This window comes from Salvelinus sp. IW2-2015, linkage group LG5 (assembly GCF_002910315.2).
Source record: "Salvelinus sp. IW2-2015 linkage group LG5, ASM291031v2, whole genome shotgun sequence".
In the NCBI taxonomy this organism is placed as follows: Eukaryota; Metazoa; Chordata; class Actinopteri; order Salmoniformes; family Salmonidae; genus Salvelinus; species Salvelinus sp. IW2-2015.
The window spans coordinates 31,985,844-32,004,089 of record NC_036844.1 but is presented as its reverse complement, the minus strand read 5'-3'; the positions used below and the strand labels follow the sequence as shown (position 1 = coordinate 32,004,089).

Here is an 18,246-nt window from a genome sequence, read left to right as displayed (position 1 = left end):
GGAGTCATTCTCATTATCTACCAAACAGACAAGAGAGTAAGTTCATTCTCATTATCTACCAACAGACAGAGAGAGAGTCCATTCTCACTATCTACCAAACAGACAGAGAGAGGAGAGTCATTCTCATCTATCTACAAACAGACCAGAGAGAAGTCTTCTCATTATCTACCAACAGACAGAGAGGAGTCATTCTCACTACTCTACCCAAACAGACAGCAGAGAAGTCATTCTCATTATCTACCAAACAGACAGAGAGAGTCTTCTCATTATCTACCAAACAGACAGAGAAGAAGTCAGTTCTCATTATCTTACCAAACAGAAAGAGAGGAGTCATTTTTCATTATTACCAAACAGACAGAGAGAAGTCATCTCATTATCTACAAACAGACAGAGAGGAGTCATTCTCATATCTACCAAACAGACAGAGAGAGAGAGTCATTCTCACTATCTTACCAAACAGACAGAGAGAGGAGTCATTCTCACTATCTACCAAACAACAGAGAGAAGTCATCTCACTATCTACCAAACAGACAGAGAGAAGTCATTCTCACTATCTACCAAACAGAACAGAGAGAAGTCATTCTCACTATCTACCAAACAGACAGAGAGGAAGTCATTCTCACTATCTACCAAACAGACAGAGAGGAGTTCTGTCAACACTGCAGGTGTGAAGATGTCATCTGAACATGTAAGTAGGCAAACCTCCCAGAGAGTGGACAGAGAATCATCTGTCTATTTCCCCATATACAATTTTACTCAGTACATTGCCTGTTATAAAAAAAATATTTTCATGATTACATTTGCAGAAATAATATTATTGCATAGAAGTGCCAATTCACTTTGTAATGAACACGAGGGGAGGGACAGGAGCTGGTTTCAAGTGCAGGGCGCAGCAGGTGTTTATTGCCAAAGGACCACAGGAGGAGGCAGTAGCTGGGTGAGGGCAGGCAGAAGGTAGATACAAGGAAATCCGATAGGCTAAAGTACAGGCAGGTATGGCAAAAAGGCATCGTTAGTGAGGCAGGCAAAAACTATCATAAACGGAGGAGAAATCACAGGGAAACCAGAGCTCTGAAAGATGTGCGGTCACAAAACAAACAACACCTCATAGTGATGGGTGTAAAGAACTGAACTAAATAGTGTGTGATAATGACATACAGGTGTGTGAACAGGTGATCAGAATTCAGGTGATTGGGATCTGGAGAGTGAGCTGCGTTCAGGAGATCTGGGTGTTTGAGAGTGTGAGTTGGAAGCAGACGTTACACACTTGCTATAAATCAATAAAACGTCTTCACAATATGTATGAAATAGAAACATTTCAAGGAATGCAGAAAACCTCAAGGTACCCCAGATGGATCTTATAGATAAGGAGTTGTGCTAACGGGAGTATTCTTACAAAAAGCACATGTCAAATTTGCAGTTTCACATGTGAAATACTGTAGCTGTTTTCACATGTTAAGCTTAAATTTCACGTGAAACCATATTTTCACGTGAGGAGAATAACATGTTTCAGCTCACATGTAAATTTGCAGTTTCACATGTTAAAAACTTTAACGTGAAAACTCGATATGCATTTCTAACTGTGAAAAACATTAACCTGTTAAAATCCATGAGCATTGTCACATGTTACAGTTGAAGACGGAAGTTTACATCCACTTAGCCAAATACATTTAAAACTCAGTTTTTCACAAATCTTGACATTTAATCTGAGTAAAAAATTCCCTGTCTTAGGTCAGTTAGATCACCACTTTATTTTAAGATGTGAAATGTCAGGATAATAGTAGAGAGAATGATTTATTTCAGCTTTATTTCTTTACATCACATTCCCGGTGGTCAGAAGTTTACATACACTCAATTAGTATTTGGAGCATTGCCTTTAAATTGTTAACTTGGGTCAAACATTTCGGGTAGCCTTCCACAAGCTTTCCACAATAAGTTGGGTGAATTTTGGCCATTCCTCCTGGCAGAGCTGGTGTAACTGAGCCAGGTTTGTAGGCTCCTTGCTCGCACACGCTTTTTTCAGTTCTGCCCACACATTTCTATAGGATTGAGGTCAGGGCTTTGTGATGGCCACTCAATACCTTGACTTTGTTGTCCTAAGCCATTTTGCCACACCTTTGGAAGTATGCTTGGGTCATTTCCATTTGAAAGACCCATTGTGACCAAGCTTTATGCTTCCTCGACTGATGTCTTGAGATGTTGATTCAATATATCCACATAATTTCCTCCTCATGATGCCATCTATTTTGTGAAGTGCACCAGCCCCTCCTGCAGCAAAGCACCCCCACAACATGATGCTGCCACCCCCGTGCTTCACGGTTGGGATGGTGTTCTTCGGCTGTGCAAAGCCTCCCCCTTTTTCCTCTAAACATAACGATGGTTATTATGGCCAAACAGTTCTATTTTTGTTCATCAGACTAAGGACATTTCTCAAATAGTACGATCTTTGTCCCCATGTGCAGTTGCAAACCAAGTCTGGCTTTTTTATGGGGTTTTGGAGCAGTGGCTTCTTCCTTGCTGAGCACCTTTCAGGTTATGTCGATATAGGACTCGTTTTACTGTGGCTATAGAACCTGGTTTCCTCCAGCATCTTCAAGCGTCTGCTGTTGTTCTGGGATTGTTTTGCACTTTTCGCACCAAAGTACTTCATCTCTAGGAGAACAGAATGCATCTCCTTCCTAGAGCGGTATGACGGACTGCGTGGTACCATGGTGTTTATACTTACATACTATTGTTTGTACAGATGAACGTGGTACCTTCAGGCGTTTGGAAATTGCTCCCAAGGATGAACCAGACTTGTGGAGGTCTACAAGTTTTTTTTCTCTGAGGTCTTGGCTGGTTTCTTTAGAATTTCCCATGATGTCAAGCAAAGAGGCACTGAGTTTGAAGGTAGGCCCTGAAATACATCCACAGGTACACCTCCAATTGACTCAAATTATGTAAATCAGCCTATCAGAAGCTTCTAAAGCCATGACATAATTTTCTGGAATTTTCCAAGCTGTTTAAAGGCACYGTRAACTTAYTGTATGTAAACTTCTGACCCACTGGAATTGTGATACAGTGAATTATAAGTGAAATAATCTGGRTGTAAACACTTGTTGGAAAAATTACTTGTGTCATGCACAAAGTAGATGTCCTAAACGACTTGCCAAAAATAGTTTGTTAACAAGAKATTTGTGGAGTGGTTGAAAAACGAGTTTTAATGACTCCAACCTAAGTGTATGTGAACTTCCGACTTCAACTGTAAGAAAACTCCAGATGTGGAAACCTTACATTAACACGTGGAATTGCAGATTCATGTGGGGTTGAAATATTGGTATTCTCTTCACATGTGAAAAGATGGTGTTAACATGTTGGAGTAGCAATGTTTCCACCGGTGGAATTAAGGTGACCACATCTAAAAAGCCTGAATGCAGGACACGGGAACGATTTTGTGGGACATTTGTCGAACATTGGACAGAATAATTTTTTGGGGGGTGGGCCAGGTTAATGGATCACGTCACTGCCTGTTAAAGGGGCAATCCTTAGTTGCTACATCCATTTTTGGTCTTATAAATTAATATAAGTTACCCATTGGATCTTGAAAAATATAACATATAAATGKCTCATGCTTGGTTCAACTGTTGTACCCCACCAGAACCCAAAATATAAACTTSTTTTACTCCAATGTTTGTAAACAAATTAATTTTAAATAATCACTGCATTGCCTAAAAACATGGTTAAAACTAATATGGATGGTCAGTCCTTGCATCCATTGCGTAGTCTATGGATTTGACTGTTTACATTTTTCCAGACCCATTTCTCAGCTTTTTACTGAAACTGTGTTGGGGGGCGCACTTTGTTAATGTTTTTTATTAAGGATTGCTGCTTTAAACACCTTTAATAGAGTCATAGTGTTATTATATGGAGCAATCCTTTAGTGACTGAGTTACTTTTGTGCCATTAATATCAAGCAAAACTTCTGAYGTCGATAACAAAATTCTTAGTATTGCAAACAAAAACAATGATATTGAAAGCAAAATATAAACCCAAATGTATTGATAGCAAAASTAAATATTGCAAATAAAATCATTTGAAATGCGAGAACAAATTAATTGTAAATCGATGCAAAAAATAGATTTCAGGTAAACATTTTTTATGATATCATGATTAAATAAAATGGCTTTTCTGCAATTTTACCTCTCTTTGTTTATGTTAGCCTTTGCTTTCGCTGCCTTATTTCCAGTTACATTTTTAATTCGAGCAACAAAACACCCTGCATCCCACTGTTGGTTTGCCTCTGAAACTAAGCAGGGTCAGTCCTAGTTGGTCCCTGGATGGGAGAACAGATGGAGCTGGAAATGGTGCYAAAAAATTGTGCAAAAAAAWWTTCACAAGGGAAAAGCTCTCTTGCAGCGTATTTAGGAGCCCTCAAAGCATTATTACTCACTCACTGTACTGCAGCAGAGAGACTGGAGCCTCTTTCATGAGCTACCTTCTGACACTCACCACTAGAGAACTAAGATAAGTAGTCAACTGTGTCGCATCTCTCAAAGCTGTTTCAATATTTCACTAGAGACTATTCAAAGAAAAGCATACATGAACGCAAATATAGTATTCTGTGTATATAAAAAATACTGTTTTATACTATTGTTACACATTTATGACATTTTCAACAGATCTTTATCTGGCTTGAATACCTGTATACCCTATTCCATTACAGGGGTGAGGGGGTCAGCAGGTACCATCATAACAAGAACTTTGAGAGGGAGAGAAGGGAGGGAGAGAGGGAGAGAAACACGAGTTTTATGAAAGAATCAATTGTTTTTAATAATTCTAATGGAACATGTGATAAAAACATAGTCAAACCTCAGGACTGTCTGTAATGGTTTCTCTAGTCTCTCGCTGAGGGGCGAGATAAGGTGAAATGGAAAGAAATTCGAGTTTTWGAGTTTTATCACCATTGTGAGTCCTCTCACTCAATGTGTGCCTGTTCCAATGCAATAAAACATCTGCTTTACAGAAGCCAACTCCGCTACGTGAGAAGCCTACCTGAGGTSTTATAGCTCTATCACAGGGAGAGCTACGGTGTAGGGTTGATAAACAAGGGGGTGATGTATTTGTGCATGAAAGAGAGTCATTGTCAATGTAAGAGAGATATGACTGGATATTGACTAATATATTTCATTATTTCAACTGAGTTCAAAAGAGTCCTGTGTAATATTCTGATACAGTAAATTGCATTTGTTTAAGCCAGCGTTCTTCTTAAGAAACCCTTTGGAGTCAACCAATTTCAATCACAGCAGCAAACAACGTATCCACAGGCCTCCTGCAATGTAACAGCGTGAACAGCCACGCTAACTCCAAAATGGTTTTAATAAAAAGAGAGCTGCAGGATGGAAATAATCTATTCAAATCACATGTCAAGCTCTGCCCTGATGAAAARCACACTCTATTTCATGCCTGTGGAACCCACTGATTTATTTTGTGTGATTTTTAAATATTTTTTATACAAAGATGACCGTCGGCTTCTATGGWAACATAATGTAGATTTCGAAGCGAGGTGAGCTAGAACGGAACATGGAGGGATGAATAGCTATAGCTCTGTTGTGAAAAACAGAACCTGTGTGATAAACTGTGGAAAAGCACAGGGTTAGTCTTTGTGTCAATGCCTCTTATGTACATCACTACAGCAAGTACTCTTTAACTACATCACTAATCACTCATTATGCACATCACTAACCACTCTGGGCAGGATCAGTAAGTACAACGCAGTGACAATGGAGTACAATGCTCAACGGACCTAACTACAAGTACTGTATATCCCAGGGGGTATACAGTACAATATGCTATACAACAAGCTACAGAAGCAAGTAATAATCCAACTCAGAATTTGCTGGTGAGTAGTAGGCTACCATATGCTGAGATAGAGATCTATGGTATGGTATGCAGCGGTGTAGATTAGGCTTAATGCCCTAACCCGCCCCGGCAGCCCTAACCCTAACCTTCCCCGGCAGCCCTAACCATAACCCTCCCTGGCAGCCCTAACCATAACCATCCCCGACAGCCCTAACCCTTCCCAACAGCCCTAAACTAACCTTCCCCGGCAGCCCTAACCATAACCCTCCCTGGCAGCCCTAACCATAACCATCCCCGNTAACCCTCCCTGGCAGCCCTAACCATAACCATCCCCGGAAGCCCTAACCCTAACTCTTCCCGGTAGCCCTAACCATAACTCTTCCCGGTAGCCCTAACCCTAACTCTTCCCGGTAGCCCTAACCATAACCCTCCCCAGCAGTCAGTGTACAGAGTGAGTCATAGGAGCCCATGACTGATCATCATACACTATGTCTCCTATCTGAGAGATCCTGTCAGGGACTCACACTAGCTGGTATTTTCTAATCTGCTAAACATAGCTGAACACTGCCGCTGCCTGTTTGCACTCTAATGCGCTGCAGGGCATCATCAGCTTGCATCAAATTATCTCTGTCTATAATACGTAACCCAAAGGTTGGAGAAGGTCAGGGGAGCACTGTCTACTGGATCTGATAAATAAATGGGTTATTGGAGTGGGGTGGTGTTGGGGGAATGCTGATGTCAAACACAGGACTAATGAAAGCTTCACAAATAGGGCTTACTGCATGGGCCTCTGGTCAATAACACCGTTAAATACAAACACAACAAGCATGTAATTGACTATTGTAGGAAGAGGACATTTAATGTATCACTAAACTCGTGTAATTTTACTAGTAATTCGTTAGAAACACACTGTCAACACTGAATTGATCCCACAACGAACTCCGACGAGCCATCAAACAGGCAAAGCGTCAATACAGGACTAAGCTCGAATCTTACTACTCCGGCTCTGACTCTCGACGAATGTGGCACGGATGCAAACTATCATGGATTACAAAGASAAACCCAGCCGTGAGCTGCTTAGCGACGCAAGCCTACCAGACGAGCTAAATGCCTTCTATGTTCACTTTGAGGCAAGGAACACTGAACCATGCACGAAAGCACCAGCTGTTCTGGATGACTGTGTGATCTTGCTCTCTGTAACCTTCAAACAGGTTAACATTTTCAAGGCCAAAGGGCCAAACGGGACCACGCAGCCCTCATACCGCTCAGGAAGGAACACGTTTCTGTCTCTAGAGATAACGTACTTTGGTGCGAAAAGTGCAATTAATCTCAGAACAACAGCAAAGGACTGTTTGGAGAAATGTCCTCTAGTCTGATGAAACAAAAATAGAACTGTTTGGCCATAATGACCATTGCTATGTTTGGAGGAAAAGGGGGAGGCTTGCAAGCCGAAGAACACCATCAACCGTGACACATGGGTGGCAGCATCATGTTGTGGGGGTGCTTTGCTGCCGGAGGGACTGGTGCACTTCACAAAATAGATGGCATCATGAGAAAATTGTGTGGATATATTGAATCAACATCTCAAGCCATCAGTCAGAGAAGTTAAAGCTTGGTCACAATGGGTCTTCCAAATGGACAATGACCAAGCATACTTCAAAGTTGTGGCAAAATGGCTTAAGGACAACAAAGTCAAGGTATTGGAGTGGCAATCACAAAGCCATGACCTCAATCACATAGAAATGTGTGGGCAGAACTGAAAAAGGTGTGCGAGCAAGGATGCCTACAAACCTGGCTCAGTTACACCAGCTCTGTCAGGAGGAATGGCCAAAATTCACCCAACTTATTGTGGGAAGCTTGTGGAAGGTACCCGAAACGTTTTGACCAAGTTAAACAATTTAAGGCAACACTATAAAATACTAATTGAGTGTATGTAAACTTCTGACCACTGGGAAGGTAATGAAAGAATAAAAAGCTGAAATAAATCATTTCTCTACTATTGTTCTGATATTCCACATTCTTAAAATAAAGTGGTGATCCTACTGACCTAAGACAGGGAATTTTTACTAAGATTAAATGTCAGGAATTGTGAAAAACTGAGTTTAAATTCATTTGGCTCAGGTGTATGTAAACTTCAACTGTAGACAGGTGTGCCTTTCCAAATCATGTCCAATCAATTGAATTTACCACAGGTGGACTCCAATCATGTTGTAAGAAATCTTAAGGCTGATCAATGGAAACAGGATGCACCGGGCTCAATTTCGAGTCTCATAGCAAAGGGTCTGAATACTTATAAGGTTTTTTCAGTTTGTATTTTTTTTGTAAATTTGCAAAATGTGTAAATACCTGTTTCGCTTTGTTTTTTATGGGTATTGTGTCCAATGTTTTCATGAGGTTGAAATAAATCCTTACGCTTATTTCTCTCAAATTGTGTGTACAAATTTGTTTACATCCCTGTTAGTGAGCATTTCTCCTTTGCAAAGGTAATCCATCCAACCTTACAGTTGTGGCATATCAAGGAGCTGATTAAACGGCATAATAATTACACAGGTGCACCTTGTGCGGGGGACAATAAAAGGCCACTAAAATTTGCAGTTTTGTCACACAACACAATGCCACAGATGTATCACGTTTTGAGGGAGCATGCAATTGCCATGAAGACTGCAGGAATGTCCACCAGAGCTGTTGCCAGAGAATTTAATGTTCACTTCTCTCCCYTAAGCAGCCTCCAAAGTCTGAGGACTATTTATGTCTGTAATAAAGCCCTTTTGTGGGGAAAAACGAATTTCCAGTGGGCGAGCCTGGATCCCAAAAGGGTGGACTTATGACCTCCCTTTGCCCTCCAGGCTCACACATAGATTAGGGCCCAATTTATTTATTTCAATTTACTGATTTTCCTTACATGAACTGTAACTCAGTAAAATAGTTGAAATTGTTGCATGTTGCATTGATATGTTTGTTCAGTATACATAGCTACCTCAATTTCCTCGCACATCGACTCGGTACTGGTACTCCCTGTATATAGTCATGTCATTTTTTACTTGTCATTGTTATTCACTGTCACTATTTCTATTTTATTTGATTTTTTTTTATCTTAAACTTTGCATTGTTGGAAAAGGACCAGTAAGTAAGCATTTCACTGTCAGTCTACACATGTTGTTTACAAAGCATGTGACAAGTAAKAWTTTATTTTATTTTAACACAGTGTCCTATTAAAACGTATCTGTTTATGGCCCAGGGAGCCCTGCCATAGAATTACAAGATGCTCATGCTTTGTTGCCTGTGTAATGAAGCGTTTCTGAGCTGAGCAAGCAGGCAGTTCCTTAGGGCTTGTGTTATGTTTTGTTCTGTCTGACTCATGCAGGGTGTCTACATCACCTACCTGGCAGAGCTGGACATACACAGACATACCTGAGAGAGACAGACAGCCCTACCACTGACCAGACCTGAGAGAGACAGACAGTCCTACCACTGACCAGACCTGAGAGACAGACAGCCCTACCACTGACTAGACCTGAGAGAGAGACAGACAGCCCACCACTGACTAGACCTGAGAGAGAGACAGCCAGCCCTACCACTGACTAGACCTGAGAGAGACAGACAGCCCTACCACTGACTAGACCTGAGAAACAGACTGCCCAACCACTGACCAGACCTGAGAAACAGACAGCCCTACCACTGACTAGACCTGAGAGACAGACAGCCCTACCACTGACTAGACCTGAGGGACAGACAGCCCTACCACTGACTAGACCTGAGAAACAGACAGCCCTACCACTGAATAGGGCTAAAAATCAACAAAATCAAGACTACAACAGTAATGACAACATTCTTCTCTGTGCAGGTACTCAAAACATAATACAAAGACACGTCTACAAAATTCTGTTAAAGTCAATGGGCTGGGGAAGTTTACAGATAGGTCTTTGAGATGGAGAAGGGGGTTTCGGTTGTGCTTAGAGACAGTAAATGTATTGTTGTGTATGAGAATGATTGAAAGGTGCCATTTCTCCTCAATCTCCCATACACAATACTACATACCGTGTAAGAACTGTCCTCCTAAGACTTTTCACAATGTAGGCATGCTAACTTAAAAAGAGAACTGGGTATTCATCAAGAATGTTATCTGGTAAAAATAACATACAGAAACATACAGTACAGTTCAGTGTGTCTTAGGTGTAGAGAACTGTAACTACAGATTGTCACAACATATAATGAGATTTTACCAAAGATATTTGGTATCCTTTATTGAGAGCTACAGGATAGGTACTGTTTGGTTCTGCACAGAGAATTTGATCAACCTTGGCGATGCTGTCTTCGTCCTCGATTCGTGGAAACAGGAGTCTCAAAATGTCTGTGTCCAGTCCGTTTGAATTTAGAAAATGCTCCGTTATTAAAATAAATACTTTCTTGCTCCTTGAAGTAATCCAACAGTGTACGCCGCCATCTTATCTGTTTCAAGTCTTCTCTCATTGATCGAGACAGGTGGGCTTCTACCACAATGTGCCACATGTCATGATGACAGACACCTGTATTGATCAATGAGAGAAGACTTGAAAATAGACAAGATGGCAGTGTACACATTGTTGGATTACTTTATGGTTTATATTTTTGTTCAGTGTAGCTGGTCATGAAAATAGTGGCAGCATGTGCAGCAGTGGGGATTTGTTTTTTACATGCAAAAGTGAAATAGGTGCATTTATGCTGTTGATCTTCTCAAAGAAACAACCGGTAATTTGAAACTTGGCATAATAATTTTGTCATGCTGCTTTGTTGACAATTSAATAACAGAGGACATGGAAGTTAGCATCTCTTTTGTGTATTTGCTAGCTACAGCTCAAGGGTTGAGACTGAGGTGCAATCCAAAGCATCCTTAGCACCATGAACTCTGGGAAATCTGAGCAGCTGCCATAGAGATGACGGCCTGAAGAGGGACTATCAAGCTGCGTCCTTAAGGGAAGCACACTAGAAGAGCTGAAACATGTTGTGTTTTCTAATGGTAGTCTAAGAAGTTAGGAGAAGAAATGGAGAGGTGGGGTCCCTGAGAACCAAATGTGACATGATTCACTGTTTAACTTGATTTTTGCTAAAGTTCTTACATTGAAATCCCRTTTCTCAAACATATATTACAAATTAACCTTAATAATTCAATTAAATACTTAATACTGTATATTGGTGTTATTATGTTCAGTCTTTTGTTAAGGCCATTGCTAAATACAACTAAAACAAAGTACAATAGCATATATCCATTTACATTTACATTTACACATTTAAGTCATTTAGCAGACGCTCTTATCCAGATATCCCAAAGACAGACGCAGTCTGATTCACRATGTGTTGCTCATTCTTCCCCACATCCAGGCAGTGTGAAGAAAGATCATAAATATTGCAAAAAAATCCCATCTCATTACAGAGGTTAACCTATAATTAAACCCTTCATTTGTTTGCCTTGCAGAAAGAACCCTAGCATGAGAACAACAACCTGGTGGCTCTCTATCCAAGCTCTCTATCCAAGCTATCCAAACATCTGGACGTCTGTGATGAGTAGTCTAGGACCTAAAGCTATAGCATTGTTCAGACAACACACACAACAAGCACATTGATGGTCATTGTTTGAGGGTAGAACAACAAAGTAAGAACTGGAATATTTAGTTTTGTTTTTAAAATATCTGAACTGAGCCTGCACAGCTTAGTTCCCTTTTTATACTTTATTTGTACGTTTTCAAATTTGAGAACAGAGACATTGYCATCAATACAACATCCCCAGTCCTTTATCATCTCAAATTGTGTGCACAAATTTGTTTACATCACTGCCAGTGAGCATTTCTCCTTTGCCAAGATAATCCATCTACCTGACAGATGTGGCATATCAAGAAGCRGATTAAACAGCATGATCATTACACAGGTGCACCTTGTGCTGGGGACAATAAAAAGCCACTCTAAAATGTGCAGTTTTGCCAAAATACCACAGATGCCTCAAGTTTTGAGGGAGCATACAATTGGCATTCTGCCTGCAGGATTGTCCACCAGAGAATGTAATGTTTATTTCTATACCATAAGCTACCTCCAACGTTGTTTTAGAGAATTCGGTAGTACGTCCAATCAGCCTCACAAACGCAGACCACATGTAACCACGCCAGCCCACCTGCGGGTTGGTCTGAGATGAGCCACCCAGACAGCTGATGAAACTGAGGGGTTTGCACAACCGAAGAATTTCTGTCAGACACTGTCTCAGGGAAGCTCATCTGCATGCTCGTCATCCTCACCAGGGTCTTGATCTGACTGCAGTTCGGCCTCGTAACCGACTTCAGTGAGCAAATGAAATGCTTACCTTCAATSGCCACTGGCKCYCTGGAGAAGTGTGCTCTTCCCATGGTGGKGGTGGGGTTATGATATGGACAGGCATAAGCTACGGACAACGAACACAATTGTGTTTTATCGATGGCAATGTGAATGCACAGAGATAGCGTGATGAGATCCTGAGGTCCATTATCGTGCCATTCATCCGCCGCCATKATCTCATGTTTCAGCATGATAATGCARGGCCCATTGTCGCAAAGATCTGTACAAAATACTGGAAGCTGAAAATGTCCCRGTTCTTCCATGGCTTGGATACTCACCAGACATYTCACACATTGAGCATGTTTGGGATGCTCTGGATTGACGTGTACAACAGRGTGTTCCAGTTCCCGCCAATATCCAGCAACTTTGCACAGCCATTGAAGAGGAGTGGGACAACATTCCACAGGCCACAATCAACAGCCTGATCAACTCTATGCGAAGGAGATGTGTCACYCTGCATGAGGCAAATGTTGGTCACACCAGATACTGACTGGTTTCCTGATCCATGCCCACACCTTTTTTMTAAGGTATCTGTGACCAACAGATGCATAACYGTATTTCCAGTTGTGAAATCCATAGATTAGGGCCTAATGAATTTATTTCAATTGACTGAGTTCCTCATATGAACTGTAACTCAGTAAAATGTTTGAAATTGTTGCATGTGCGTTTACATATTTTTTTCCAGTGTAGAATCCCTATTAATTGAATAGGATCTCTGTGGGCCTAGAGTAAAGATTTGTCATTTAACCTTAAAAAATGTGTTACCTTTTATTGTGGCATAAACTCAACCAGACACYATGTTTCATCTGCTTGTCAAACAATCCCTTCAAAGGGCTGCTTTACCAGGCTACCCGCACACGTTCATCCACTCACAACACATTTCCAGCCTCCAAACAGTGGTGAATGAAAAGAGATCTGTTAAACAAAACACCAAAAAGTGTTATGACATTTGGCGATTGTCATTAGGAGAGAATTTACACGTCCACTGCTGTCTGCGSGCATCTCGTTGTCGGCAACTCATCTCTGCCTTGGCAAAAGTTCAGTGTTCTCTTCGAACCARATCACATTTTGGAGCGTAGGATATACGACACGTTTTCAAGTCCATTCGCTAATTTCTCATTCCTCTGAAAGTGGTGTAGTAGACTAGTTTTAATGAAACGCTGTTTTAAATTCTGTGATAGGCTCATGTTTCACCGGTACAGCGTACCCCCACTATTTATTTTGCTGGGACGCCGTACKATACCCGCCATTACTTTCCCCCCCRGAGTAAGGCTATAGCAGTAGCTCAATCCTCCCTGTCTGTCATCGTAATGAGGCTGTAACAGTGTTTGTTGCTTTCTGAAAATGATAATCTACTGTAATGACTCCCCCAGGGAGCTTGAAGAGAAAGTTACTAAAGCACCGCATCATATATCGTCGTAGGTCTAGTAACTCCGAAGAATAAACAAAAGCAAGCACCATTACATATCATTATTTCTGCACGTCACTGCAGCAAATTAGGCTTAACTCTTCAAGGCCACTTCACAGAAAGCTTATGATAATCTCCTGCTATTGTAACCAATAAGACGCCCTGAATTTTCATWAAAAAAACAATACAGTTATTTACTACAGAGGAAGAAATCAACTGTGAAGTCAAAGTAACAGAAAAAAGCATTAATACACGCACACACAAACACACACCTGAAATGTATTTGTAGTATTAATAGAGTAGAGAATAAAAGCCAGTTTATTGTCATGTAGCTCATTAGGCTGTCCCCCAGAACATTTTCATGGAAGCAAAATGAAGGGAGAGCGAAAACAAGACGTCTTTTCCTTGCAATGTCACCCCCCCCGCCACACACACAAACCTCTCACCCCCCCACACCCCCACAAACACACCTCTCACCCCCACCCCCCCACCTCTTACCCCCAGACACCTCTCCCACCCACACACACACACACCTCTCACCCCCACACACACACACCTCTCACCCCCCCAAACACACCTCTCTCAACCCCCCAAACACACACCTCTCAACCCCCTCACAACAGAAATATGAGCTGTTTTTGTTTTCATACAAAATGTTGTCTGACATTATAATAAATGATTTAAATGAAAGAAAAACATCTCCAGGGACAATAGACTTCTGTTCACCTACTATAGCATGAGTATGTTTCTAATAGCACACACTACTCTAGAATCAGACATGTTCAGGGGAAACTTACATTAGAAGAGAGGTACCAATAATCTGTCATTTAGTGTGTACATACGTAGAACCTGGAAGTCAATAACAATGCCTAATGGATGAATGGCCTCATTGTAATGCAGAGACATGAACACCTCAGARGAGAGGCTTTGAAGAAGTGCATAAGAGAAGCCTCCTTACAGAAAGGTCAACGTGGGTCTGTTAGTTTGACCCAGCCATAATGACTTTAGGTGACCAGAAGTGGATCCTTCTTCTCTGCCGTTAATGAGCCAGATGTCTCTAACTGGCAGCCACGAAGGACGGTTACGATGTCAATAATTGTTGATGGATGAAGGAAGGATGCATGATACTTCRTTACCTGTTCTGGTTTGCAGAGGATGCACGCACATCATTTGAGAAAAAGGTTTTGCAATTGAAGGCACATAATTATTTTGTGCCAACAATGACACAATTTGACAGGTGAAAATAATGCACACTAAAGGCGTTTTCACATATGAAATTCGGTACCCTGGTTCGGWTTCCTGGAGCGTTTGTGAGAATTTTACAGAATACGTTTTGCTTTCACAAGACCTGAAAATAACCGTTTCAGGGTGCGATTAGCAAGATGCGGATTCTTCAAGCAGGTGAGTTAGCTTGTTTACAACATGCAAAAAAGTTCCACGCYACTCGCGCTGCAGCGTCACAATACCTGGTACTCGTGTCCTGGATCTTTGACCTGCTTTCTCATGCAGGTCCAGGATTCGTTACAGGCGGGTTTCGATTTGAATTTCACACATGCTTTATAGCATTGATCAGGGTACCAAACGCTCCAGGATCCGGATCATAAGGGGATATGTGAAAGCGCCCTAAAATAAACCATTCAAATGCAACTTCAACCTTCTCCTCACTCTGTGACGTTTTCCAATGATGTCAAGGTAAAGTCACAAGGAAAGGAGAAAGGACAGATAGCGTAGTTTTGAACCAGTCACATGAAAGAGATAGTACTCACGGTCGCTGCAGAATGCTCCTCCATAGGAGGTCATGGTGCAGTCACAGGAGAAGCCCTCCCACTGCTGGAGACACACCCCCTGGTGATGGCACGAGTCCTCTGTACAGGTGCTGCTCGGGCCTGGGGAGGGGAGGGGGGAGGAAAAGGACATGCAGTGAACCATAAGGTGGATCCACAGGTGATGGCCTGCTCCTCGGAGGTGTTCATGACCCCATGGCTGTGCCSCTGTTAATACGTACCTCCACAGCCCCGCTCCACCTGGCCCACCCTGTGGAGGGCGTCTGCCATCAGGTCAGGAAGTCTCCCGTTCAGGTCCACGGAGGCCAGGCAGCCCTGGTACCCATCGCGGGACGCGATCAGCTTGGGCAGGCTACTGTACATGGTCTTCCCCACACCACCAACATACAGATCCCCTGGAACACACAGCATCAATCAATCAGAGCATGTGTTCCTGGAAGAGAATGATTATTCTCAGTAGTCACAGCAGATACGCCTCCAGGTAGTGGGAGGTTTTWGCACCCGTCACTCATTGAGTTAAAGCAGCCATGAACAAATCTGATACCCTTACACCTGCTTTGTGTTTGATAAATGTTCTGCAATTATAGGCCRCCGATAATGCTAGTTAACGTTCAGATCAGACAGATCTCCTTACGATTTACAACCTCCAAGAAGCCATTTGGTGGCATGTTGCATCAGATGCAGGTGAACACAGCTCTAAGTCATTTAAACCAATGATGATCTGTTTTCATCAGATTGATGCTCCTCTCAAGAGAGTGTTTACTTTAATAGTAACCCTCCCAGCCACAGTAATCATTCACAGATTATATGTAAATTGCAAGCCGAGAAATGTACATACAGTATCTGAGAATTCCTCTGTGATGTGATGTTTATTGGCAAAAATAGCAAAGAAAATCTGTTTATTTTCTCTGCAGAAATATGTGAAARGTTACATGGCTGATAACGCAAGGATAATACCAAACTGGTGTACAGTCATTTAAAACCTGCAGGACATAAAAATGAGAAGTTTCATTTAACAGCATATTAAAATGTCTTACATTGCTTTAAACGGTACCCTGTTAATTTATACAGCACAGGAAAAAAAGTATGATTTCATAGTCTGGTTTATTTGGCTTATACTGATTACACAAGAAGTTCAGCCAGCGGACCCTTGGGATATGGAGAAACTTAAATGAATCTTTAATGTTCTGAGGAACAAAGTGAGAGACAAAACTAGATGAAATAAACTAGAAGAGGATGTGCTATGCAGACCCTATACGGTGAGGATTAAGGAGCATTAATGGTGAAGGTCTACAATAACAAGATTGAAGAATAATATTAATTTGGGTCTACAACTGAAACGAACACATAATTGGTACAGCTGCTGTTACCCAAAATATTTATCCCAAAACATGTTGCCTAGTACTGTGCGTGGTTACAACTAGGGTTGTTATGGTAATCAAAAACATGTTGCCTAGTACTGTGCGTGGTTACAACTAGGGTTGTTATGGTAATCAAAAACATGTTGCCTAGTACTGTGRGTGGTTACAACAAATGTCTATTTATCAAACTTATTTTATTAAATTCTCTATCACATAGGTCAATTACATACATTTCTTTGGTTACCAACAACCTAACACTAGTTTAAGCCTAGAACTTCAAGTCAAGAAGAAACGTCAAACAAAATCCCCTCTGACGTACAGACTGATGTACTAGCTACTGTATGTCTTCCCTTTCAAAACCAACATACTCTRGTGTTCATACCACGAGTCTATTTCTACTGAGAATACTCTGAGTAACAGAGTAGAGCAACTGAAGGCTTTTCTGACTGCAGAAACACCTCTGACACTACATGGACCCTTCCGATTCCGATACACGTCTCAAATATATCACATACACTGTAATGCTTGAGCCATTTCTGTAAAAGCTGTTCTTTCAAGACATTGAAAGTAATTTTTTCAAGGAAATTAAACACTGTAGAYGGATCCCCGATTACGTTCAGCTGTGGGCCTCCTTGAGCAGCTGGTCGGACTGCAAACTGACCACAAGAGTCCTAKACAGATAGTARTGACAAAAACAGAATAATTTCAAACCTTGATTACATCAGGATCACATACAGTTGAAGTCAGAAGTTTACATACACRTTAGCCAAATACATTTAAACTCGTTTTTTCCCAATTCCTGACATTTAATCCTAGTAAAAATTCCCTGTCTTAGGTCAATTAGGATCACCACTTTATTTTAAGAATGTCAAATGTCAGAATAATAGTAGAGAGAATGATTTGTCAGCTTTCATTTCTTTCATCACATTCCAGTGGGTAGAAGTTTTACATACACTCAATTTAGTATTTGGTAGCATTGCCTTTAAATTGTTTTAACTTGATTAACACATATCGGGTAGCCTTCCACAAGCTTCCACAATAAGTTGGGGGATTTTGGCCCAGTCCTCCCTGACAGAGCTGGTGTAACTGAGTAGGTTTGTAGCGATCCTTGCTCGTCACACAAACTTTTTTCAGTTCTGCCCACATCATTTCTATAGGATGAGATCAGGCATTTGTGATGGCCACTCCAACACCTTACTTTGTTGTCCTTACGCCATTTTGCCACCCAAACTTTGGAAGTATGCTTGGGCGTCATGTCCATTGGAAGACATTTGCAACCGAAGCTTTAACTCCTGGACTGATGGCTTGAGATGGTTGCTTCAATACATCCACATCAAATTTTATTTTCTCATAGCCATCTATTTTGTGAGTGCACCAGTCCCTCCTGCAGCAAAGCACCCCCACAACATGATGCTGTCCCCCCCGTGCTTCACGCGTTGGATGTGGTGTTCTTCGGCTTTGCAAGGCCTCCACTTTTTCCTCCAAACATAACAAGTTATTATGCCAAAACGTTCTA

The 18,246-nt window shown here is 41.4% G+C and overlaps 1 protein-coding gene and 1 long non-coding RNA gene across 5 annotated transcripts in view; one reads left to right on the top strand and one right to left on the bottom strand.

Moving 5' to 3' along the window:
• The window catches only part of LOC139027782 (uncharacterized), a 663,342-nt gene that overhangs the window by 98,671 nt on the left and 546,425 nt on the right, over positions 1 to 18,246 (top strand). The gene's annotated exons all lie outside the window — the stretch shown is intronic.
• nrxn2a (neurexin 2a) overlaps positions 1 to 18,246 on the bottom strand; it is a 365,106-nt gene that overhangs the window by 175,003 nt on the left and 171,857 nt on the right. For all 4 annotated transcript variants that reach the window (XM_070443705.1, XM_070443701.1, XM_070443703.1 and 1 more), the window contains 2 exon segments: positions 15,352 to 15,471; positions 15,591 to 15,764. In XM_070443705.1, the coding sequence (XP_070299806.1) occupies positions 15,352 to 15,471; positions 15,591 to 15,764 (294 nt within the window).